Genomic DNA, 27,881 nt, shown 5'->3' on the forward strand with positions numbered 1-27,881 from the left:
CTAAGGAGGACCCGTGGGTCCAGCTTAACACTGCTACCTGCTCAGCATCCGAGTTCTCATAGTCCTCCTCGTCAGCTATCAGCGACATGGCCATGGCTCTTAGATTCCTCTCAGCGCTTTGCTAACTGACATGGCTGTAGCTCCGGCTTGCTACTGGCTGTGGGGCGGCACAGCCCTCCCTTCTGTTCCTTAGCCATCAGAGCACACAGGCTAGAGCAAGACATACTCATGAATATGCAACAGGGGGGAGTGCCAAGAAGTGGGAAGGGAGGAGAGCGGTAGAGCCAATGGGTGTGCAGTATGCAAAATAGGCTCTTTAATATATGTGCCAACACGGCTTGGACACAACCAATAGGAAGAGGGCGTGCAGGACAGAAGTGTTACATGTTCAAACAGGGTCATGAGGTAAAGAAGAGAGGCCAGTTGGGGCAGTATAAGGACAGATGGTATTTAATCACAAAAGACAGACACAATGGAGGCGAACATTCAGCAGCTGGGCTTTTAGCAAGACAGTTTTAGTGTTGTGAAGTGGGGGGAGTACAAAAGCCTACACCCAATCGTGTGGGTGTCACGGTCAATAGGGAAATAAACTAAAACAAGTCTATAAACACAGGTTTGCGTGTTATTGGTCAGGTCTATTCCCTTGTGCCTGAAACCGAGTCATCATTCCAGTGAAATGCTAATGAAAATTTCCACTTCACCTCTTCAAACACGCATACAAACATTGCATCACATTTTCGCAGAATCTACCTCACAACGCAACTATTTTGGTGGTACAACAACAACAACAACAACAACAACAATACTTGGTGACATCAAAACCCACTTTAATTTAACATTTACTGTAAATTACAGATCAAGCTTAAAGGGTAATCTTACCGGTTAGAGGCCCCAGTGAGTAAAAGTATAGAAAAATAATGTAGGAACTAGATTTTCTTATATGTACTTATAAATACACTACTGAGCCTTTTGGATTCATTTTTGTGAGAAAATGTTACTTGCGCATCTAAAAATGCCAAAACCGGAAGTGACGTAACGGTGCGGTGAATTTCAACGATAGGAAAACAATGGATCGCAATGACAGTTTGGACGCTGAGGAAATTATAAATGTTTATTAATACTCATATGGCAGACCACAGACATACAATTATGACACACAATTAGGGACAGGCCAGGACAAGACAGAACAACGATTAGAGGAGACACATTGAGTTGTTGTGTGAGGAGAAACAGTGGAGAACGGCAGGAGTCTAGGTGAGAGGCCAGAGTTAGCTAATGATATTTATATACACTAGCTAACGATATGAACACTGTGCTCAGATCACAATAATGTACAGATTATTATCATGTATCAGGCAATAGCAAAGCTGGTATTGGTAATCTAGGAGTATTGATACTTACCAATAACAGAAACTAATAAGCCAATAAACTAATAAACTCTGATTCCTGCGTAATAATCAAGGAACTTTGTGCCGTACCATGGGTGCAGCAGGCACAATGATATTACGCAGCACCTGAAAATAGGCTAACTTCCGTCAACATAACCAACGTGACAACCTACCAAGGAGCGTGCTTGGGACTATTTTCAGGCGCTGCGTAATATCATTGCGGGAATGAGAGTATAGTTCCTAGCCATAATTTTCATTTTCCGTCGGTCTTAGTACACTATGTAACTACAGAAGAGTCAAGTTTTAAATAGGAAAAATATCAAAACTCTTTGGTCATTTTTTGGAGTGAGATGCTAACGGTCTAATCAGATTCAATTATCTATGCTAAGCTATGCTAAAAGTGCAACCAACAGACCCGGAGATCGGCTGAATGGATTTGAAAATGGTCAAACTTAACTGTTTAACTCTAGGGGAATTTTTCAAAAACAGTTCCTTTAAAACAAAAAAATAGGAAGGAATGGAGACAGAAAAACTTTCAAAACACATTTTGCTCCATATCTGTTTTGCTTTTAAGAATATTTAACCAACGGCTTATATGCAAATCTTATTAATAACCTTAAGCTAGGTTAAAGAATGTTGCCTGACCACATTTATGTTTCTAATTGCGCTGAATACACATCCATACCTTGCCGGTCTTCTTCGGCCAGCATACAATAGGAGAACCAGTGATGGCCAACTTTGGATTGTCATCTGCATGTTCCTTCAAGACAACCTGTTCAAAAAGCAGAAAGGATAGAATGAAAAATAACAAAATATAAAAAATAAAAAATAAATTATATTTGATGACAGCATGATGAAAACCAAAAACATTTATATATATATACTTTAGTATTTAAAAACATTTTAAATATTTAAAAATAAATTATTGACCTAAAGATAATAAAAATATATTTTTAGATTTGGCATAAAAGAGTTCAAAGAGATTTTGTTTTAAAACCTTGTGCATGTTTTTCAAGATTTGGACGGAGTAGCCATGCACATAAGGTCCTGATATTTTACTCACCCCCATCTTATCCAAGATGTTCATGTCTTTCTTTCTTCAGTCGAAAATAAATTACGTTTTTTGAGGAAAACATATCAGGATTTTTCTCCCCATCATAGACTTCCATGGCAACCAAAATGTTGGTCCAAAGGTCCAAATCAATGCAGTTTCAGAGCGCTTCGAAGGGCTTCAGAGGCTCTGCGCGATCCCAGCTGAGGAATAGGGTCTTATCTAGCGAAACGATCGGTCATTTAAAAAAAAAAGAATATACTTTTTAACCGAAATTGCTCATCTTGCGCTGCTCTGCGACATGCCAAGGATTGCTCAATCATGACGGAAAGGTCACGCTATACGTTTGCTTGGGGCGGTACTTCCACCTACGTATAGCGTGACCTTTCCGACATGATTGCGCAATCCTTGGCATGTCGCAGAGCAGCCAAGATGAGCAATTTAGGTTAAAAAGTATATTCATTTAAAAAAAAAATGAAAATGACAGATAATTTCGCTAGATAAGACCATATTCCTCGTCTGGGATTGCAACTTTTTGGTTGCAATGGAAGTCAATGGTGGAGAGAAAAATCCTGAAATGTTTTCCTCAAAAAAAAAAAAATTTGACTGAAGAAAGTAATACATGAACATCTTGGATGAGATGGGGGTGAGTAAAATATCAGGAAATGTTCATTTTGAAGTGAACTTGCCCAGTGACACAACATTGTGACAGATAATGCATTGTTCCTTGTAGGGTGTGGAACCTGAACCTACACGTCTAGCACTGCATCCAAAATTGTGTACTGTCTGAATAGGTACTACATTTGAATTTACTTTACGACAATTAAAAAAAGTATGCTCTATACAGTATAAATATGGGTAGCATGAATTCGGACGTACTACTTCTGCCATGTTGTTATGGTCACGTGACCTACCAATGTAAGTTGTGTTGCTTCACTTCCATTTATAAATCCCCTCCCATCGCATCACGGGATAGTAAAGTGTCCATCGAATGCGCACTTCAGAATCTCAGCGGATATGGTAGGTCCTCCAGGGACTTTTCGCTGTTGGACATACTACTCTTTTGGCGTACTGTTTTTTGCATACTATATGGAAGTATTCGACTTCGGACTCAGTCTAGATCTACAACTAGGGGTTTACTTCTATTTATTATTCGTCATAAAAGGAAAAACTGCAGTTTGTGGCAGTCAGGAGGCAGCAATAATAATAATGTCAATACAAGGCATTATGTGAGAGACAAAACAAATGACAAACGGAAAAAGTGTAAAGACCTTCACGTCATCTAGCAGTGCTTGTGGATCCTCGATGCCCTCTGGAACACATTTCTTCGTCTCCGGAAGGGACTCCAGTTTCTCCACCAGGGCCTTGAGTCCACTCAACTCAAACTCTGTCAAGTGGGTCCATTTGCCCGAGTGCTCTGTTCCAGGTGAGCCAGACGGTGTCTTGGGACACTCCGAAGGGAGGGACTTGGAGCTGTCATCGGAATCATTGACTGGAGGTTTGAAGGTCTGATAGGGAGGGACGGCTGAGGAGGGCTGGGTCGCTCCCTCTGTCCTCTCTAACTGCGTCTCACACGAGTTCTCCTCCATGTCCAGCCGGGGAGCAGCGACGAGGCACTCGGTTACAAGCTTGGGTTCAGCTAATTAGGGTCAGAAGAGAACACATGCTACTTGGAAGATCTTCCCGAAAACACCAAAAAGTACACAAAAAGCAGAAGACATCATGAGGAAGTCGAGGAATCATTTTGATAAATGTTAGTACGAGTGAAATTCTTTCATGTACTCTCTCTGAGATTGAAAATGCAAAGGGCTAATTTAAAAGATTGGCTCATATTCAGTAAGAGGGATACAAATTGATACTCATAAATCCTCTCCAATAAAAATAAATGGATCGTTTTTGCAGCTTACACCCAAGTCCACACTCAAAGTTAAATTACTTGTACTAGAGGTCTGTGTCAGACGAGAATTATGCCCCGCTCCCACTAAAAAGAAGTCATATTTCTTCCTGCTCCCACTCAAAACTTTTACGTTTTGTCCTCCAGACCACAAACTCCTGCAAGTTGAGATCTACGCTGATTTTTCTGTCCCGTTTCAGGCAAAACCGATTTCAACCGAAATTGGAGAATATCCAACCCTGTGCCCGTAAACTATTTATTTTTGCTGCACAGTAGATGAATAACATTCTGTACCTTATAACCCTGTAGCTTTATTTTATTTCTTAGATATTTATATTGTGCGGGAGTCCCACAAGTCATTTCTTTCTCCCACTTCCCGTGCACACAGCAGAATCTTTCTTCCCACAAATTTGTCCCGCACTGACTGGTCATGCCTGGTTAGGACAAAAACTCTGATCAACTTTAATATAATTAAGAGGTATTCACACTGACAGTGATTAGTTTGCAGAATGGCACCAAGTTGCTGTTCTTTTGGTTGCTAGCAGACATTCTGTATCAGGCGGGTGATTGTGCAAGCTTCCCATTAGTAGTTGCCACATCATATTATTGTGCATTTGCATAAACTTGAACTTTGTCACATTGCCAGTGTGCTGTGTCAATCGAAAATGACTTCTGGTTATGTTTGTCTCTGCAAATTGCTGTCAGTTTAGCCAACTCACCAGCGTGAACGCGGAACTCCAGGCTGAGGTGTGAACGTCTGGTCAAGCAGTTCACGTACCTCTCCAGCACATACCAGCACATCTCATAGAAGAAAGGGTGGCGGAATTTGGAGTGCACCTGAAACCGATATACAACACTATTATAAGCCCTGGAACACTTAAAAAATTGCTGTTTATTGTTAGTTCAAGATACCCAATGCATTAAAGGGTTAGTTCATCCAAAAATGAAAATTCTGTCATTAATTACTCACCCTCATGTCAATTTAAACCCGTAAGACCTTCGTTCATCTTCGGAACACAAATTAAGATATTTTTAGAGCTCTCGGACCCCTCCATAAACAATAATTTAATTACCACTTTCAAGGTCCAGAAATGTAGTAAAAAAAAACATCGTTCAAATCGTCCATGTGACTCCAGTGGTTCAACCTTAATTTTATGAAGCGATGGGAATACTTTTTGTGCGCAAAAAACAAACAAAAATAACAACTTTATTCAACAATTTCTTCAATTGAGAGCGTTTTGCCAGCGCAGCGTTTTGTTTTTTTTCAGTTTAGACTCTTTGCCTGTGATGATACGGAATATCCGCGAAAGTGTTACTAGTATCTAATTTCACAGATAGTTTGTTTCTGTATTGATTCTATATAAAAATGCTGATACAATGCAAAGTATTTGCTCTGGCTCTTGTTTTAAATTATTTTGTTCCGTTATTATACTGCTTGTTTTCATCTGTTGACGTTGTACATGCAGAATGTGGCGGTTGGTCGGTGGTGTATTTTTCCCGTCCTTCTTCCGCTGTGATTGGACGGCTGGGTGAAAAGTGACAGTGATGAGCTCAAAGTGTTTTGCTCAAAGTTAAACATTCTTCAACTCTCGGCGACCATTAAAAACGGCAGAGCGCTTGAGCGTCAAAATACTCGCACAGCGACTCGTTACGCTCATGGTATTGAATACGCCAGCCAGCCGTGTGAAAAACCGCTTTGGTGGACACGCGGCCTAATTTTTTTGTTTGTTTTTGCGCACAAAAAGTATTCTCGCTTCATTAAATTAAGGTTGAACCACTGGAGTCACAGAGAGCTTTCACAGAGAGCTTTCAGATTTAATGAAATTAAATATGTCTTCATTTGTGTTCCGAAGATAAATGAAGGCATGGCCGTCGGAACCATTGTATGTGGGTGGGATAAGACCCACCCACTTTTTACGATCAATGATATTGGATCCACTCACTTTTATCGTCTCTAATTCAGCACGTCTGTTTACTTACCCCTAACTGATAAACACTTATTATTTAACACGTTAGACGCTTTATTTCCACTTTTCTAATATTTTCTTAATTTTTATTGAAAATAAATGCCTTTCCGATCTGATATGTGATGGGAAAAGGGAGTAGAGCAAGTTCGGCAAAAGGCGGATTTGAACCTCAGGTCGATTTCCGTCAAATCTTGATGTCATGCATCTTACTCCTACACTATTGCCGCTCTCAACGATACAGTGATTTCCGTAATTTTGTACTTAATGTAAATGTCATCTACTCCAGTACTCCTGTTTCTGTGAGAGGACCCACCCACATTTTTTTTTGCTTCTAACACCCATGAATGAAGGTCTTATGGGTTTGGAACGACATGAGGGTGAGTAATTAATGACAGAATTTTTATTTTTGGGTGAAATAACCCTTTAACTATTGTTAACCCTACATCTATGTTTGTATATATAAAACTAATATAACTGGCTTCACAATAGAGGGCTCTCACAGTATGAGAAAAACTACAACATGACTAAGATGCTTCTCATGCACATATCTTTCCATTCCAGCTCCTCTCTAGGGAGGAAACTTACATTCTCAGAGTTATGGAGGGCTTGTGCTCTCATTCCCTCATACCTCCTTCAGCCAGCGCTAAATTTAGAGCACTGCAATAACGCAGCCCCTGGAACAACAGAGCCAGTGCCACAATCTGTCTTCTTCTCTGCCTGTACTGTCTAGCAAATATAAAAATAGCCTGGCACTGCCGGCTCTAAGCCCTGCAGAGCACATCAAAGTGTCCTGGAGGATCTGCTAGCAGAAAGTGAGAGACCACAACTGGTTTGTCGCTTTGAAATGTCACAACAACACACCAAAGGTGTCCAGTGCTGTCTCTAAAACTGCCTTTTCACTGTCAGCAACTGAGCTGCTCAGAAGCCAGAGGACTGAGATTCTGTTTTCGGGCTCAGTCCTCTCTAATTGATGCGGTTTGGGATCATACTCTAAATAATGCTAAAATAGCACATGAACCACACCAAGGTTATTTACTATTATAGTGTTTAACTCTTTCCCCGCCATTGATGGAAATTTCTAGCCTGGATGCTAGCCGAATTTAGCCCCGCCCACAATTTTTTTTGCTCAGGCAATTCGGTCTGGACTCGCTCCATAGAGGAGGAATTATGCCCGAACAGAAACTGTTCGGACCAATGAAATTGTCAGGGCGGGCTTTAGACGATGATGGACAGATGATCAACAGTAGCGTAATCATCCACGTCATCGAAGGCTCTTGGGTTGAATTTGCTCTAATCCTAAACGGAGAACTTGTTCGTATATGCATTCACCTTCACTATTTCTCTCAGAAACGATGATCGTGTTGGTAAGTACTCTGTGTATCCTTAAATTATTTTATTACTGGCAAAGATCGTTTACACTCATCTTTTTCTTGTAACGTTACTTAATCCAGCGTGCGTACAGACAGGGTTTCCAAGTGTTTTTGCAATGTCGCGCACAATTGCTACTCAAAACTATAGCCCAAAACAATAACTTTCCGGGGGGGTTCTCCGGAAAAAAATGGCGTTTGGTTGGCAAAATATGTTATTTTGGCAAGGTTGCCTGCTAAAATTGGCATTCCTGGGTTTATATAATCACATAATTGGGGTCGCTTCAACCCGCGGACATGGAGAAAAACACGGACTTGGTAACACAGTGCAGTTGAGTTCTGTTGACATTTGACAACTAACGTTACGCGTCGCTCCGTTGCTCTGATTGGTTGTGGGTCTATCCAATTGAGGTCTTTCCTGGCTCGGTTGAAACACGCCCCATAATCAAAGCTCAATGGAGCGGTACCAGACTCATATTCTGACTAGAATTGAGTATGGCCACGCCAGGCTAGGAAATTTCCGTAATTTGTGAGAAAACGTTTCCCTGATATTGAAGTAATTTTCCAGCTGTTATATGGTAAGGGGCGCTATTATGCATCTTCTGAATGAGTACTGAATCTCCTGATCAAAACACATGCAAAGAAATTGCAGAAACAAGCGATATCATATGTAATCATATGCATATGTGAAATAACGTGATCACCAACATTAAACATCATATACATTTTTTTTTTATGATACCGGTGCCAAAACGATACTTTTAAAACGGTACCAGTGCTTAAGCGGTGCCTGAACCGATACTTAAAAAATTAAAAAAAGAGACACAATACCAACGGTGGATGACATTTTTATTCTTTTTATTGAATTTTTTTTATTTTTTATTCTTTAAATATTGAACAATTTATTAAAAGTTTAAAGTATAATTAAATATATAAATATAAATAGATACAAAACACAATTTACTTTAACAAATTCACAGTAAAACGTAAACCACCTAACCCAACTACAACAGGCCTAATTTAACTCTAAGTAACAGTTACAGTAATAACAGCAGTAGTCTGTATTCTTGGAATGCTACAATCCAGCTTCAAGGTTCAGCTTTATTTTCAAATATAATCATATTCACTGGCTAAATATTTGAGAACGCATTGCCTTATTGTTTCCATAGCGACGCATCATGCTTCTCACATGACGCACAGTAGCCGCAATAGTGCTGTATGACAGCTGTATCGGTTTTATTTCGTTTTTTTTTTTTTATTCAAAATAATCACAAACTTGTTAACTATGTCATGAACTTTCCGATATTCTGATTTTCAAATATGTGAAAGTGAATGTGTTTTGTCATTTAAAACCCTTTATAATGATGATGTTATTTGATCTATAATGTGCGATGGGCGTCGCCATGTTAGTTTGCGCCTCAGAGAATCAGATCTGTCAGATTTACATCACGTAAATTCATCCTCGTCTCACGAAATTCATGAAAGAGAAGAATAGAGGTTAACACTTTAGAGTAATGGTCATTAGTTAACATTAGTTAATGTATTAACTAACAAGAACTAACCATGAGCAATACATCTGTTACTGTATTTGTTCATCTTTGTTAACGTTAGTTAATATAAATCCAGCTGTTCATGGTATGTTCATGTTAGTTCACACTGCATTAACTAATGGTAAAAAGATTTTAATAAAGTATTAGTAAATGTTGAAATTAACATTAACAAAGATAAATAAATGCTTTATAAGTGCAGTTCATTATTAGTTCATGTTAATGTAGTTAACTAATGTTAACTAATGACCATTATTCTAAAGTGTTACCGAATAGAGTAAACTATGTAGTTAACTATATAATGTGCATCTCATAAATAAAACACGTAGTCAAGTTATAACTGTCTGAAAGGATTGTTATTGCCGCTTCCATAGACATCAGTGTATACTTTTTGGTAGTACTTCTGTGCATTTAAATATCTGAAACTATGTCTGCCAACCATATTGGCACCAGGTTCGGTATCCAACCCTACATATAAATCAAAACGTCCTAATGTTACTGAATGAAATGTCGACCTAGGACGAGGTTTAGGACTGTGTAAAGCATTAGGGGTGTATCTTAATTTGTGTTCCGAAGATGAAAAAAGGTCTAACGGGTTTGGAACGACATGAGGGTGAGGAATGGCAGAATTTTTATGTTTTGGGTGAACTAACCCTTTAAGTTTCAAATAACAAAAACAACACTAGTTATGGATCCTTCATGCCTCAATCTCTTAGAACGTGCCTTAGAACAACATAGATGGCATTTACAACATACTCAGATCACATGCCTTCCACATGCAAATTAAAAAGAAAAATCCTTCAGCGCTGACTGATTAATCAAGAAGCAATCTATAGGATAAATGCTTTACCTTTGTTCTGTTCTCAATTTCGTAGACAGTGAGCTGCATGGGAATGTTAAAACTGTGTAGAATATTCCCGCCAAACACCAGGGTGTCCTCTGGCGTGTAGACGGCATGGATCCAACCTACACACACACAATAGAGAGCAAAAATGTGAATGCTCAATTTCAGCAAAGAAAATGTTGTACAAAGGATTCAAAATCGTCTGCTCTCAAATGTCATTCTCCATCTCATGTGCATCACTAATGTCAAACATGGCCCTATTTTTCAATTCAAAGCCAAACACGAAATGACATTTCAGAGCTTCAGTGGAATAATGACATAATGCTGCCTTCACATGCTATCGGACATTTCCTACTTCCCACTTCTGAGCGTGTCGCATTCAAGTGCTTTGTTGTCAGAAAGAACAGGAATCATGGAGGTTTATTCTTGCATATTTATTGGGAAAATCTTATTAAAGCAATAATGATATTTAGCGTCCCATTCATTTACAACATTATAAACATTCACTGTGCTACCTAGATAGTAATTTCGGTCCAACACAGGCAATTTTCGCTGTGTATAAAATATGTAATAGCTGTGAATGATCATTCATATATGTAAATATACACTGCTTTAATGACAAGACAAGGCGATGCAGCTTTTGTGGGAAATCTAATAAAGAATAGGACTACCAGTCGCATCAGCAATCATTCTCCCCTCCGCAATGTTTAAAGTTTATGGCCCGCCCAACTCGGGAACTTGGGTATCAAAATTATCTCTGAGCTTCCCAGTGGTAAAAGCGACTTGCCGTTCATGTCCAATATTTTACTAGGACACTCATATTTACGAAAATGCAGATATCATGTGAAGTCAGCATACATTTCAGTCTGTTCCTCAAACAAAGCTATTGTATGACTTTAGAAGACCACCAGATTTACCAGCAGCTCGCATCATCGCAAACCCTCTTTTTCCGTTAAAAAACTACTGTCAGGATTTACTGAAGACATGCAGTGATAAATTAAGCGTGGATCACTGATCTATATAAATGACTGGACTGCTCACTGCGTCGAAACTGGCAGTTGAAGCCACTGGTAGGCCTGTCACGATAACTACTTTTTGTTTTGCGATATATCGTCTCAGAAATCATTGCGATAAACGATATTATTGTCATTTTAAGACTATTTTATGCCACTAAATATATAATCCTAATATAACAGCATAATAATGCAAGAAGACCTACACACTTTCAAATGACAACCTTTCGATTCTTAAGATCATGGAAATTAAGGGTAAAAAATATATTATCCTAAATATATATATATTTTTTTGAATGAATAGTAAATAAGCATTTTCCCTTGTGAAACGGCTTTAACACTCGTCATTCTGCGTTGACATTTATATGTGCACTTTGAAATAATTTGTCTCCCAACTCCCAATTTGTCAGCTCTTATTGACACTGCTATCCTTCGTAGAGCAAATACTATTATACTAAATCCTAGTCACCCTCTCAACTCATGTTTCACTCTTCTTCCCTCTGGCCGCAGATACAGACAGCTGCCTCATAAGAAATCACGCCTAGGAAAGAGTTTTGTACTCTCAGCTATAAGAGCACTGAATTTATATAATGTATAATTTCAGGTTTATACAGTCTTTGCTGCTGATGCTATCTTTGTTTGTTTACTTATGTGACCAAAATATGTGTTCTGTGTATTCTGTAGGTATGTTGATGTTATACGTGTTGAATGTTGTTTCTGGTACAGTCTGTGGAAATGAATTTCCTCTACTGAGGACAATAAAGAATAAATCTAATCTAAATCTAACGCCTCAAATGGCGCCTTTTTTTCACCTGTCGATAACTGCTCTGTATATTAAGAAACTGCCCGAGAACCACTTTCGCCTCTGTCACAGAAAACATACAAGATGACAGCACAATCGCGTAAAGTGTTGGGGACATTCATTATCATGTAAACATAATGATATTGCATCACAAAAAATTATTGAGGTCATGTAAACATATTGTGCGATATACCGATTATTGCGACAGGCCTAGCCACCGGAAGTGTTCGAGCGGCCATCTTACTTTTCCCTACCGACAGAGGGCATCACTGAAAATCCCCCGATTTGCAGCATCTCAGTCTCACAGGATTAGTTTTACGATATATGTATATAAATTAATAGTTAATAGTCCAGATGTTATCTCTAATGTTTATGGTCTTTTCAGAGAGGATAAATCATACATCGTTGATGTGGGTGTGTCTACTGCTTCCGACACAGGTAACTGACCCAACACAAAAAAATATATTTCTGTATGTATATAATTATGGAGGAAATATTAAACATTAACATGTATCTGTGTTTAGCTGCAGAAATGTATTCAAATAGCCTACAATAAATATTATTACAAGCTTCTGTTAATATTTTGCACTATAATGTATTAAAATTAAAATTGACCATGCATCATCTCGGAAATAAAGCAGTCAGCGATATCTTTCTGAATACGTTTTGATGATGCGTGTATTTTGTTTCCTGATTTAGCAGCATCTATTTCAGACACTTAAAGACAACGCAAATGTATGGCGTTTACAGTTTCCATATTCCATAAAGTGTTATGTATGCTATGTTGTTGAATTAATTATTAATTTAACCGTCGTTTAAATCGTTAAAGGGATAGTTCACCCAAAAATGAAAATTAGCCCATGATTTACTCACCCTCAATGAGGGTGTGTATATGACATTTTTCTTTCAGACGAATAAAATCAGTTATATTAAAAAATGTCCTGGCTCTTCCAAGCTTTATAATGGCAGTAATATAGGACGCAGACGTAGCATAAGTTTCAATAACGACAGCAGAAGCGTAGAGGATAGCGCAAAACAAAACTTGGTTTTTGCAAAATCTAGCATATTCTCACCGGAGTGTCCTACGTCATAAGCTGGAACGCCAGTCTCTCGATTACAGTTTGTAAAGTTTTAAATATGGATATTTTTCTTACATAAGCGCAATCCCTTCACTTCAGAAGGCCTTTATTAACCCCTGGAGCTGTGTGGAGTACATTTATAATGGATGGATGCACTTTTACGGACTTCAAAACAGAAACAGCCATTAACAGCCATTATAACGCTTGGAAGAGCCAGGACATTTTTTAATTGAACAATTTATTTGTCTGAAAGAAGAACTTTATATACACCTAGGATGACTTGAGGGTGAGTAAATCATGGCCTAATTTTCATTCTTGGGTGAACTATCCCTTTCACTGCTTCGAAATGCTGTTAACGAAATCATTGTTGAAACATTTGCAGTTAGCCTACTGTATGAATAAAAACAATATTACAACACAACATAAATACATAAACACAACAGTACAAGGCGATTTCAGGTTGCAAGGCACAAATCTTTATTCCGATTTCAGAATGCGCACTTTGACATTTGTAATACATACGCTGATGTCTCTCGTCCGCCAGCTAATCTGATGTTTACTACTGTAATGAATATGAACGTAACTTTTTATTAAGCAGGGGAAATTCCCGACTTTAAACGAATAACCATTTACAAGCTTAGGACGTTTGTGTGTTAAAGCTGATTTATGGGTCAATGACATGACGTACTTTTTGTGTCCGAATTCATTATTTTCCTTAAAAAAAAAAATGACACCTATCAAATTGATCTACAATATTTCCTTTATAAGATACTCTTTTAATTTTTTTGAAATTCAATTGACTTTTTGAATTGTAGTGTTTCAAAGACCTAAAATGTCAGGTGGTGTGACCAGCAAATTTACATTTAATAGTATCAATTCCCACTGCAATTGCAAAATGAAGTAAGAAATATAAATGTAAACCATTATATAATGTATACAAATAAAAAATAAAAAAAAACATAAAAACTCCTTATGGAAAATTGTGTTCTGAACACACAGAAAAGTGTCCGTTTATATGAATTGGACAAAAAGGGCAATACATAGAAAAGGGAATTTACCATGTGATATAGGGCTGAACGATTAATTGCATTTGCGATAATATCGCGATATGATAAAACACGATTTCCTAACCGCAAAGGCTGCGATTACAGTCTGGTCACGTGACACGCGAGAGTAAAGTTTGCAGAAGAAGCAACTTGGCACATTACACATATATGCCTGGCCTAAAAGGGGAAAAAAACTGTTTGTGTTTGATCTATCTAATATTGTGTTGTTCATACTATAGGCTACAATAGAGGTGGGAGAAAAGATTCTTCTCCAATGATTCTGGATCGATTCTAAGCTTAGATTTTAACTGCAGGTGCGTGGTGGCGCTGCGTGTGTTTAGAAACACCCGTATTCTGATTGCTTCCATTATCTCTCTCTTTCTCTCTCTCTCTCACACATACACACACACACAATCACACACGAACCATAAAATAATATTTCATAACATCCAGAACGGTTGACGGCGCGAATCGCTTTGTTCATTGCTTGTAATATGTTTTTTGTTCCTCTTTATGATTTACTAGCTTATATTTTGCAGCTATATTAGTTTATATATTTAAAATTATTAACATGCAATTGTTTTAATTAAAATGTTATAATGTCCTAGTTATTTTAAAAAGCTTATAATTACATATATCATAATAAAAAACATTTTAAGTTTTTAATAAATTAATAAGATTAATTAATAAGGAAAAAGTTCAAGAATGGTTTTGGAATCGGATCGTGACTCCCAGAATCGTAATCGGATCGTGAGGTACCAATTAAAGATTTCCACCATTACTATACAATGATGTATTGTTGAATAATACAGAAGATAAAGAGTTTAAAAAATAATTGCATATTAAATCGCAATCGCAATATTGGTTTAAAAAATCGCAATTAGATTTTTTTCCAAAATCGTTCAGCCCTAATGTGATATGCATTTTACAATGATTCATATGTTTACTGTATATGTATATTATTCTAAATTAATATTTGGTCGCACCCCCTGACATTTTCTGGGTGGTAAAATCAGAAATCTTGTTTAATAATGAATTTATGCTGTCTTAAAAGCTGTAAAACCAATATGAATCAACATAAAAATGCATTTTATAACTCTTTTGCTTAAAATTATAATTTTTTTATCTTACAAAAAATTATTCCCTGTCTGACCACTAAAATGTATGGCGGAGAGTATTTAAATAAATAAATCACGTGATTTACTAAGGTTTCCAGCTGTCATCCAGTGGCATTTGCACTATTATGTAACGCCGTAAAAAGCATGTCTTAATCGATTTTGTTACATTGAATTTGCACAGTCTCAGTATGCTGCATGCTCATTTGCCGGATTTAGCAAATCTGGCCCTTTGAATATAGGATTTCTCCTTTTGTGTTCCACACAAAAACAACAATAGCATACGGGTTTGGAAAGGCGAGTAAGCAACAACAGAATTTACATTTATGCATTTGGCAGCCATTTTTATCCGAAGCGACTTACAATGCATTCATTTCATGCATTCCCTAGGATTGGAACCTATGACCTTGGTGTTGCTAGCGCCACGCTCTACTGTTGGAGCTACAGGAACGTTTGCCTTTAATATATGTACGCAAGCTCAGTGTGTCACCTGACGGGATGAAGAACGTGTAGCCCTGTTTCAGCTCTACTCGCTGACAGCCGTCTGCACGGTCGCCCAGGAAGACATCGCTCTGTTTGCCTGACAGCACCCAGTCCTCATACAGAGACAGATTGTGTGAGTTTGGAGGAATCAGCCAGAAGACCTGAGGAACATGAAACGGAGGGAGAAAAGCAGGTGTGATTCTAAACTGGGATATGATTTTTCTTCTTTGAAATGAATAATTCACAAACTCTTGTCAGCATTAATCCTTTATGTGCAAGTTATTTATCACTTCCATTTATGCAGACATACAGTGTGGTCCAAAAGTAATCCAGTTTTGATTTTGAAACCTTTAAAACAAAAACATTATGATGTGATGAATGCAATTCTGAAATTGTCATTTAAATTGTTGCCAATAATAAAATATACAGTATAAAATTGTATACTATATTAAATAATAAAAATGCAACAAAAACATTTTCACTAATGGTCTTGGATGATTGCACCAGTGTGGATGTCTAAAAATTTAGTTAATAAGCAGACAAAAATTGCATACTGTATAGTAGGAACTACATTTGGTTTGAAACTTACTTCACGACTATTAAATAGTATGTACGAAGTTCAGACGAACTGCATCCGCCATTTTATTTTATTTCAATGAATATATTATATTATAATATAATGTAATATATTATATTATATTAAAGCAGCACTAGGTAGGTTTTGCTCTCGGGCTCCCCCTACAGTTGGGAAACAGTATTGTCCTCTACTACTGTTGTAAACTGTCATCCTACATCCATCAGGGGATGCGCACGTGCATTTGTTGACATGACAACCATGATAGCCCTGAACACTGCAGGAGTTCACATGCAGGTGTTCTGCTTGCGTCGCGTGTGAAATGTCTTCATCCCAGGTACAGTGGCATATGTTTCAGCAGGTCATATGAATATTATTTCATGGGTTTTATTTTTTTCAAACGCCAAATGATCGCGATGCTCATGTTTACACGCCAGCGTCATTATAGTAGCCTAGTCTATTGGTTACCGTTTTACAGAATCTATATGATATTCAATGTTTGAGTGGTAGGTAATAACCATATATCGTCAATATTATAATATCAAGCTACCATAGATGAATCTGCAAATTTGAAAAATCGATTTGCATTATAGCTTGAGGCAAGACAAATAAACCAATATCACAGACATGTTAGGTATCCTAAAATATGATTTTGTACGTCTTATGTATTTACTTGCAAGAATGTAGCCCCTCCTCCTTCAGCTCACGCCAACGAGCAAACGCTGGCCCAATGTTGATCCTCGTCCTGCCTTTAATCCGATCACTTTCTCGTTTCCTCTTTTTGCTTTCCTCCGACAAAACCTTTGCTTTCTTATTTTTCTGTGCTGCTTTGGCCATGACTGTAACATCCAGCGATAGTTGGGCTCGCATGTCCAAATTTAAGGAAGTGGGGGTGGTGGTGGAAGTGACGTATATGCCGTAAAGAAGTCGAATTTTGTAGTTCTTTTTGTTCTCGGGTTACTAGTTTAAAAGAACGATTAAAAACGATACAGACCCCGTCAGGCTATGGCAGACGTGTCTTTCAACCTATTGTAAGTCGATGTATCATCACAAGAGGTTTGAAAATATATTATAAAGGTTGAAAAGTTACCTAGTGCAGCTATAACACAGACGGCGCGCGCAAGCCCCGAAGCCAGATCGCTTTCACTTTCGTCCTCATAAAGTTTGTCAAGTAAATGCGTTTAAATTCTTGCCAGTTTGAACATTTAAAGCGATTGTGCACTATTCAAAAACAACAATACGGAAAGCTTATCTGTTCAGTGCTCAGCTTTTTTCTGTGACACAGAGAGCGAGCCGTGTCGCGTCTCTGAGATCACGCGCAGAGGAGCGCAGAAAGGCAGTGTCAACACTGTCCTGTGACTAAAGTAAAGTCACTACAGTAGCTTAGAAACTCAACCGTTATAGGCATATATTTGAATACCTTTGAAGTAAATAAAAACCACAGCTTCATAATGAATAGAGACGGTATGAGTAATTCACACACACAATCACTCTCTCATTAATGCATTCAAATAACTGTAATGTAGGCCTACTGTGTTAATTTATCTGCATCTGATGTACAACAAGCGGAAATCTGTCCCATAGACAATAACTGCTGAAAGTGAACCGTTTCCTTCAAGTATTTTTAAAAATCACAAAAAATGCACTTTTTAATTAGAAAAAAAAAATTCCACCTTTAATAGTAGAAAATATTTACAGTAAAAACCTTATCAGGAACTTACTCAAAAACCTTATGAGGGCAAAAAATGGAAAGAAAAAAAAAAGAAAGAAAAATATTCGTTCATAAATCGTAATCGAGGTAAAATGTTCAATTAATCAAGGTTTTTATTTTTTGTCAAATCGTTACAGCCCTACAAAGAACTGTTATGACATATGAGGATGCAGTGTTATTTTTAGCTCTCAAATCAAATGTATATGCACATTTTTAACATACACCATGTAGTTTGTTTTTAGAAATTCTGCAGTTCATATTAATAAAAGCATAAAGGTCTCAGATATTTGGACTCCACTGTACAGCTCTGAAAAAAAAAAAAAAAGAGAGAGAGACCACTTATCATAAAGAAATCAATGTTAAGTGGTCTCTTAATTTTTTCCAGAGCTGTATGTCTAAACATTTCCTTGCAAGTGAAATTTGTTCAATTCTCTGATGAAAGCAGGAGGATTACATAAGAGGGATAAACTCCTACAACTATTCCTAGAAGTTCCTTTAGTCATACATGTGTCACTCTCGTCTTTCTTGCACACGCCAACACTCATTTGACCTTTCAGAGCGGATATTATTTGATACCTTCCAGCAAACGCACACATGCACAAGCACGATTTCTGCTGACACTGCAGCCCCAGCTGCGATGCAACAATGCAAACAGGGAAGAGATTCATTTACAAAGCCTCCAGATACCTGATCTTGATCACAGACAGAGACAGAGACAATCCTGCAGCCCTAAAAACCATGGTTTATATGCATGAAAAATAACAGAAGAAAAGCTCAGTGTTTTCCTGTGCACAAGGATGTTACTATGTCATTGCTATTTGGTTGCTAGGTTATTCTAGATGGTTGCTAGGGTGTTCATTCCACATTCTAGTCTCCGTAGATACACTATACTGCCAAAAGTTTTGGGACGCCTGCCTTTACATGCACATGAACTTTAATGACATCCCTTTCTTAATCCGTAGGGTTTAAATGTGGAGTTGGACCACCCTTTGCAGCTATAACAGCTTCAACTCTTCTGGGAAGGCTTTCCACAAGGTTTAGGAGTGTGTTTATGGGAATTTTTGACCATTCATCTAGAAGCGCAATTGTGAGGTCAGGCACTGATGTTGGATGAGAAGGCCTGGCTCTCAGTCTCCACTCTAATTCATCCCAAAGGTGTTGAAGTCAGGACTCTATGCAGGCCAGTCAAGATCCTGCACACCAAACTCACTCATCCATGTCTATATGGACCTTTCCTTGTACACTGTTGCACAGTCATGTCTGAAAGACTGGGAAAACTTGCCTAATACCAAAATGTCTGGTGGGGGACAGTTACTCACTGAAAGGACAAAGGACACTGTTTGCATCTGAACTAACAAATACAGTCAGTGCCTTAGCACCCCCATCCCAGACGACGTCACACTGAGTGAATCATTTGAGAAAGGCTTTAATCTACATGCATTTCCTTTCACCTGAATCTTCCCCCAAACTCCTACTCCCTCTCATGCTGAGAATTCATCCAAAATCTATTTGATTTAATGTCAATCCTCACTATACAGTATTATATGTGTTTGATATCGTTCAAAATGTCTCAGTGCGACTGGTACAAAGATCACATCAACACAGAAGTAAACAAGAAGGTAATAAGCGTTTTTAGAGTTTAGAGATATTTTGCTTATTACGGTGGGTGTGGCTTTTGGAGCCATTTGGTCTCGTCAATACAGGTCATATGGGACAGTGATTAAATGTAAATTACTATAGTTAACATGCGCTTCCATTTGAAAGAGATTTCTGTCTTGGTCTGAGCAATATAAGGAAGTGTGACAAAACGTTCAGGGCTCGATACTGTAATGAGTTCGGCCCGTAACGCGGAATGTCTATTAGACGCTCTGCGTTATGTAATTTTCAGAAAGTCGGGTATGCATCTTTGATCTTTAGGCTATTTCAGAGTATTTGATTTTATGTTTGGATTATCTTTGAATTGATTATGTAATTGGCACTATACATTTACCTGACTGTTATTAAATTGTTACATTTTAAATAGGGCTGGGCAAATTAACGCGTTAACGCGGGCGATTAATTTGTTCAGCTTAACGCATTAAAAATATTTAACGCAAATAACGCAGCGTCCGTTTTTATATCCATTTTTGCCGAGCGTTACATGATCACACTCCTATTCATGTAAATGCTTCCAAGCGCGACAAGACACAAGAGAACGCGCTGTATGTCAATGTCCTGTGTGTCTGTCTGTCTGTGTGTGTGTGTGTGTGTGTGTGTGTGTGTGTGTGTGTGTGTGTGTGTGTGTGTCAGTGTCCTGTCTGTGTGGCTGCGTCTCATGTCAGCTAATCGAGGGACACTCTGACACACACACACACACACACACACACTCGACGCAAAGACAGAATCCCGTCAGTCTCCTGCTCACATCGAGTTCTCTTTTGCTCTTGAACAAACAATAACAACAACACAGAGAATTTTGAGTAATCATATTAGGAGTTTTAAATTAGTTAAATAACGTCTTAAATTAACTTAAAGAGTTGTGAGGAAATGAGATGCGCGGGACAGCGCGTGAGATCCGTGTCATGTTCGTCAGCGGCCGTTCTTAAAGTGACAGTAGCACTGATGATGCCTGTCATTAATGTTCATCACAGAACAACGGGAACAGAGAAAATTCTAGCTTTATTGATGATTAATCTAGATTTCATTTATTATTTATGCAGTTAAGAAAGGTGTTTGATAACTATTACATTTCTTTACATGTCTAACAGGGAAGGCCACAGGTAAAAAATAACATTTATTATAATGGGTTTATGTAAAGATTGTTTTAAGTTCACTTAAATTAAAAGTAGTTTTTTTAAAGCCTAATAAATGTTGAAATTGGGAGCTTTCATTTATACTGTAATGTAATGTCATTAATGTTTCATAGAGACATTGGTATCAGTGATACTGGCCTTCATTCATAAAAAGATGCCATTGCAACACATATTTAAAATATACTGTCTTTAAATTGTTTCTACATTCATTTGGAGAGTAACTGAAATGATTACAATATCAAAATATTAAAAACTTGCGATTAATCACGATTAATTGCAGAAAAAAAATTGATTTTAATCTATTCTGACTTACTCTGTAATTATTAACTATCTCTAGTGGATTATGAACGGGTATAATTTCAACAAACTGTTAAACAGAATGATTAAATGTGTGTAGGGTTGCAACGGTATAAAGGTATGGCGGTTTATCGTGATATTGACATTGTCCGATTATCATATCGTGAGCATTTGCTTGTACACGGTTTTGGGGAAAAAAATTAAAGCAGATCTCACCTGCGCTATTGCGCATATACAACTTCATTCCACGTGACTGCTTAGACTCCACTCATACATGTACAGCTGAGAAAATGTCAGAGCCAGAGGAATTACAAATTCTAATCTCTATCCCCCGCCGAAAAAAAAGTTAAAATCTGCGGTATGGGAATTCTTTGGGTATCCGGAAAAAGAATGCAGGGTTGTCCTTGAAGATGGTTATCCAGTTTGCAAGAAATGTGGACGAAGAGTGGCTGCAAAATGAGGAAATACGTCGAACATGTTCTCCCATATATGATTATAGTAATAATAAACAGAGCAAAATAATAATGATTGTTTAATACAGTATACCGTAAAACCATGATATTTTCTGAGATGATTATCATACTGTGAAAACCTCATACCGTTACAACCCTAAATGTGTGACTAATTATTAAAGGTCCCGTTCTTCGTGTTTTTTTGAAGCTTTGATTGTGTTTACAGTGTGCAATATAACATGTGTTCATGTTTCGCGTGTAAAAAAACACAGTATTTTTCACACTATTTACTTATCTGTATACTGCTGTTTCCACTGTCCTAAAAACGGTTGGTGATTTCCTTGTTCTATAAAGTCCCTCCTTCAGAAACACGTAACGAGTTCTGATTGTGCAAGCGGTTCCTGTGCTGTGATTCGACCACAGCTTAGCGCACGTGAAAGCGGTTCCTGTGTTGTAATTTGACAGCAGCTTAGCGCACGTTGGAAAGGTCACGCCTCTTAACGGAGAGATGTATGCGTTCAATAATCTCTACAGCGTCCCTGGGAAAGCCAAACAAAGGTGATTTGACTCCTGGATGAAAATAACAGCGTCTCGATGACATGGCGATAAACACACTCAACGCAACAGTTCCTTTTCTCCACGCGACCGTCCGCTTCTCCACGTGGGACAGCAACAAGACCGCGCCCCCTTTTTCGCGTTTCTTTGTGGGCGGAGGTTAGTCTGTTCTACTGCTCTACTGACGTAATTAAAGAAGGAAGTACCAGGATGTAGTCCAAGCCAGCCGTTCGCTGTAGGCTTTGAAAGGGAACTTCTGTTAAATAAAATATCTCGCTTGGCATTGAACTTTGAGCTTTATAATTTTACAGGTATTATTTATGCTCTAACAGCAACATTACACACTAACTAAAGTTTGAACAATGGAATCGCGAAGAAGGGGACCTTTAAATATAAATGACCAAATAACCAATTGGCATTCTAACCTAAATTCGAGATTATGATAAATGGAGTCTGAAGAAGCTGAAAAGACCGAACGTGCAGCAACCTTCAACCGCGATCGTTACCTTCATTGGAACGAATTTCAGCGGCCTTACATGTCCATCGAATTGCCAGACAGAGAAGCGTGATTCGTCACTCCAGAGAACACGCCTCCTCTGCTCTAGAGTCGCAATGTTAGTTTTCCCCAATAACGTGCAGCCCTATGGGCCACCATACACAAGTTATCCTACATATTGAAACAGTCAAATCCGGTCCGTGAACATTCGAGAGTTGTTGAACATTCGACAAGTTGACTGAGCGACCGAGTTAGATGCATATATGAATATCTATAGGTGAAATTTACTTCAGCAGATGATTTTGTGAAACTAACACAATACAAGACGAAGGCGTCATCTAACACGACATTAAAAAGTTACCATTGTAAAATTCTTTTTCGGTGGCATCGATTCCTACTGTGAGTGACAACACGCTGACTGTTCCAAGATGGCGGGCTCACCGACGTATGCTAGCCTCTATGCTAGTCTCTACTTGGTTGCTAGGGTGTCCACATTCTAGTCTCTATTCAATGCAAGTCGGCTGTTCTATCATTTTCCACATGAAAATCATAATCGCTTTAATAATAGTACAAGCACCACCAACTACCAAACACTTACCTTTCTTCCTTTAAAGACATGGTACCATACTGATGTGCCGCCAAAGTCAATGTGGAAGTCGGTGAAACAGCCTTTTACACTCATCAGACAGTATCTACAGAGAGAGAGAGAGAGAAAGAGGGAAAGTACAAGGGTGATTCGCAACATCTGCATAAATAGAGAAGAGCGATAAATCCCTAATGCGGTTTAAGTCCTGACAAAAAAAAGATTGTATTTGCTAACTGGGAGTAACCACACTATGAGAACGTTCAACTCCCAACTCAAAATTAATATTTCCTTCAAAATCTCGTACAGTGGAATTTCCCCTTCTCAATCAACAGCGTTATCAAAGCACAGCAAAATATTATGACTTCAAAAAAAATTGTTTCGGTATCATGTTCAGCAATAAATCAAGGCTAATTTGTCTTTTGTGGACAGAACATACAGAACGATAGTCATGGACGTGGGTTTGTTTCAGATAAAGCCTTCTCAGCACCGGGACAGGGATGGAAGCTATTTGCGGCTTATGCATTTGTCATCCGCGGCGTTTAGCAAGAAGCAAAATTAATCAAACCCCAAACAGCCACAGTGTCTGGTTAAAATCTGTCCCACTGAGCCGGGAGAAGAAGAAAGCGAAGAAATCAGTTAGCTCTAATGAGCAAAAGGCATCGCTCACTGCAGGGTATCTTGAACTAAAAAAATGATAAGGCATCAATCTCGGCGCAGACCCAGATGGTTGAGGGCTAGAGAAACGAGACTTCTAAATTTAGGGTCACCAAAGTATGGTTTTCACCACGGTTAGACATGCGACTGACAGTTAAATTATTACCAGGCACTTTTTCACGTGGTATCTCTGCACATCGGACTGTGCCAGCCTAAGTTCCGGCAGCATAAATGTCAGATGATGTCACTGGAGATGACATCATATGTTACAGCATCAACAAACAAGAACACTGAGCGCTTTGGTTACAGATGTTTTCCAAAATACAAATAAGGCAAAGACAATCAGCTTTGACTCTTTGACTGCAGAAGCTAACACTAGGGTAATACCTTGCAACCTGAACCCTCAGAGGTTACATCCTATAATTGGAGCTCTTAGATGAAAGGTTATGAATAAATAATCAATGACTAAATAGTACGCCTCACAGAGAGACTAATATTGCAGTCCGACCATTTTTATACATTAAAAGACTTTATATTTTTCACGGAGGTCCTGACATAATTAATTATCATAAAAAAATGTAAAATAAAATATAAAAATTATGTAATACTAATACAATTTTAATATTATCCAATAATAATAAAAACAAAATATTTTATAAAATATTTTATAAATATTCAAATATGAATACGTTATAAATATTGACATTTTGTATTTCAAAAAATGTGAAACGAATTTTAATATAATTAAAATGTATAGAACTAATAGTATTTAGAATATTTATACATTTATAAAAACATTTATTATTAATATGCAATATGTTTAATTTTTTAAATATGAATATAAAAATAATTTAATACTAATATAAATGTAATATTAATCAGAAGTATTCTTAAATATTAAAAATATTAAATATTAAAATAAAAACTAAGAAATATTAAATATAAATATTTAAATAATACATTTAACAAAAACAAATTTAACCTTATGAAATATTTAAAAATGTTATTCAAAAATAAGATGTGAAACGTAATAGAATTAGAATTTATAGAATTAATAGTATTTTTTATATTTATAACATTTTATAAAAACACATTTAACATTAATGAAATATTTTTACATTTTAAAAATATGAATATAAAAATAATGTAATACTAATATTATTTTAACATTAATCAACAGTATTCTTAAATAATAATGTGTTTAAATAAAACACAAATAAATATTACAATTACAGATTTAAATATTTATACATTAAACAAAAAAATGTGAAACTAATAGAATTTTAGTAGAATTAATATTTTAATATTTATAAAAAATGTAATATTAATATGAAATATATTTTTACATTTTAAAGAAAATTGCATAACACAATGTGAAACAGTAAGCATGCATATATACAGTATACAGTATACACACATTAATTTCCTGTCATATTTGTTTTTAATTCATGCATTTTCATATAAACAGAATTTTAATATTAATATAAAATGTTATATTCATTTTAATATTGATATAAAGTATGTTTTACCATTAATATAAAATATTTAACATTTTACATGTGCCATGTGAAACAGTAAGCAATTTATATATACACATGCACATATATATCCCGCCATATCTGTTTTTATTTTGTGCGGAATTGCATTTTCAGGCTACTTGAGCTGCATTTCACATTCTATAACTGTATACGTGCATAATGACACCTAGCCAGAAAGGCAGGCAATCAATCTTTCTGTTATATGAACACAGATATCTCAGATTGTGTATTTAGTATCTAAAACCATGACCGCTGCAGCCTGTGTCATTCATCCCACAGAGTAGTCAGCGAGGGGGATGACGCACCAAAGCAGCCAAAACAAAACTATAACCTTGATGTGCACAAACATGCTTAGTGAGCCTTAAAAATTTCAGACCACATATGCAACCCTCACCAACATTTATTTCACCAGACCACATATGCGGAAAGACCACAAATGAATGGTCACACTTTCATAAAACAAGCAAAGAAAGTTCACCAAACTGTACTATAACTATAAATCCTAATGGGACTTCTAAAGGATTATTTGCATTCTCATGCCATAGTTTTCAGTGAAATAAAAGACATACCCAATAGATTTTCATCCCCATTTGAGACACTTCACTGTTCTGACATCTGCCCATGTAACCCAAAAGAAGAGAACTGAACTGACTTTTAGCGGTGAATTCCTCCTTTATAAAGAGCTCCATGAATACAGAGAGTCGGGAGGAGGGAGTTAAAGGGAAAGAGAGATAAAGAACGAGAGAAAGAGAGCGAGAGTGGGCTTTCCTGTGCAGGAAATACTCCTATGCCATATTCTGATAGGCTGAGGAGGATTCAATGGGATGCTGCAGCAGCCAGTGAAGATCCGCCTCTTCTCTGCATTAGAAGTGTGCTGCCTAGCAACCTGACAGAGTCACGGCAAGCTGCAGGCGAAAGAAATGCGCAGCATGCGCCGAGGAGCAAAGCAAGGGACTGTGGGAAATGAGCAGACCTCGTCTTGGACTAATGCAGGATGTCAAGAGAACAGCTTTCAAACGGACTCAACGAGCTTTGACTGTCGACATTGAGCTGTGGTAAAAAGCTGAAATACTTCCTGAAGTTAAAGGTGAAAAACCTTGTCAAATTACAAACATATTATTCAACTAAGTGGACACTGAAACAGGGCAGTCAAAATGGCTGAAAAACTTTATACTGACATATAATTCATTTTTGTATTTTATTTGAATTTAAAAAAGGCATAATTTCAGCTAGGGGGGAAAAAGCTTTTGCTTTTGCTTTTGCTTGTCTCTGGAGGCCACAAGAGGACGCAATGAGCAAAATATTAATGCATCACATTAAATTGTTAATTCAAAGCCATGAATTAACGATGACTTTCTGCACAAAGTGGACAACACTTAAAGGGACAGTTCACCCAAAAATAAAAAATAAAAAAAACATGATTTACTCACCCTCAAGCCATCCTAGGTGTATATGACATTCTTCTTTCAGATGAATAAAATCAGAGTTATATTAAAAATGTCCTGGCTCTTCCAAGCGTTATAATGGCTGTGAATGGCCATAAAAGTCCATAAAAGTGCATCCATCCATTATAAATGTACTCCACACAGCTCCGGGGGGTTAATAAAGGCCTTCTGAAGTGAAGCGATGCACTTGTGTAAGAAAAATATCCATATTTAAAACTTTACAAACTGTAATCTCTAACTTCCGTTAACTGTCGTATGCGCGTTGACGAGTATGACGTAGGACGCAGGCGTAGCGTAGGTCCCAGAGACAAACTCGGAAGTGCAGAGGATAGAGCAGAACAAAACTTGGTTCTCGCAAGATCTAGCATATTCTCACCGGAGCATCCTACGTCATAGGCTGGAACGCCAGTCTCTTGTGGCCACGCGTACGGCAGTTAACAGAAGTTAGAGATTACAGTTTGTAAAGTTATGGATATTATGCACTTTTATGGACTTCAAAACAGAAACAGCCATTCACTGCCATTATAAAGCTTGGAAGAGCCAGGACATTTAACTATGCTTGTGTTCGTCTGAAAGAAGAGTGTCATATACACCAAGGTTGACTTGAGGGTGAGTAAATCAGGGGCGGATTTAGTGATTTGGGGGCCCCAAGCAAAATACAGGAATGGGGCCCTATACAATTGCACATTTACAACCTTGAGGTTCCTTTCACTGTTGTGATGATTGCTGCTGCACGACCTTGTCCCATAGTTGTGTCCAATTTGTTTGTTTTTTTCATGTACGTTATAAATAATTGCTTTCGTCATGTTGTAGATCCCTTATTCACGTGTAAACAGGTTATAACAGTGTTAGAGTAGGTTGGACACTAGGTGGTCATTTGTGGTCATTTTCACTGCACAATTGTTTACACAACACAAGGCTGTCTAATTCTAAACTTTAAACTATTTTTTTCCCACAAATTTTAATTAAACTGAAAGAAATTATTTTAACCAAAAATGTGTGTGCCTGTGTGGAAAGTAATTGTGTCATCTACTTGGGTCCTTGAGTGAGCGGCATTTAAAATGATAAATATATTATACTATTGCTCCTTATTTCATTATAACCTAAGATGCATGATATTTTTATTTGTAGGCCCCTACGAAATATGTTTTATGGAATTTTTTTTTCCAAATTCCATAAAACATA

The 27,881-nt window shown here is 37.4% G+C and overlaps 1 protein-coding gene across 2 annotated transcripts in view; it reads right to left on the reverse strand.

Moving 5' to 3' along the window:
• The window catches only part of kdm2bb (lysine (K)-specific demethylase 2Bb), a 52,739-nt gene that overhangs the window by 15,143 nt on the left and 9,715 nt on the right, over window positions 1-27,881 (reverse strand). For both annotated transcript variants that reach the window (XM_079804285.1, XM_079804284.1), the window contains exons 7-12: window positions 23,072-23,165; window positions 15,604-15,757; window positions 10,065-10,180; window positions 5,053-5,170; window positions 3,711-4,078; window positions 2,074-2,160 (exon numbers count right to left, since the gene is read on the reverse strand). In XM_079804285.1, coding sequence (XP_079660411.1) covers window positions 2,074-2,160; window positions 3,711-4,078; window positions 5,053-5,170; window positions 10,065-10,180; window positions 15,604-15,757; window positions 23,072-23,165 — 937 coding nt within the window. The remainder of the gene's footprint in view (window positions 1-2,073; window positions 2,161-3,710; window positions 4,079-5,052; window positions 5,171-10,064; window positions 10,181-15,603; window positions 15,758-23,071; window positions 23,166-27,881) is intronic.

This window comes from Gobio gobio (genome assembly GCF_949357685.1).
Source record: "Gobio gobio genome assembly, chromosome: 22".
Classification (NCBI taxonomy): Eukaryota; Metazoa; Chordata; class Actinopteri; order Cypriniformes; family Gobionidae; genus Gobio; species Gobio gobio.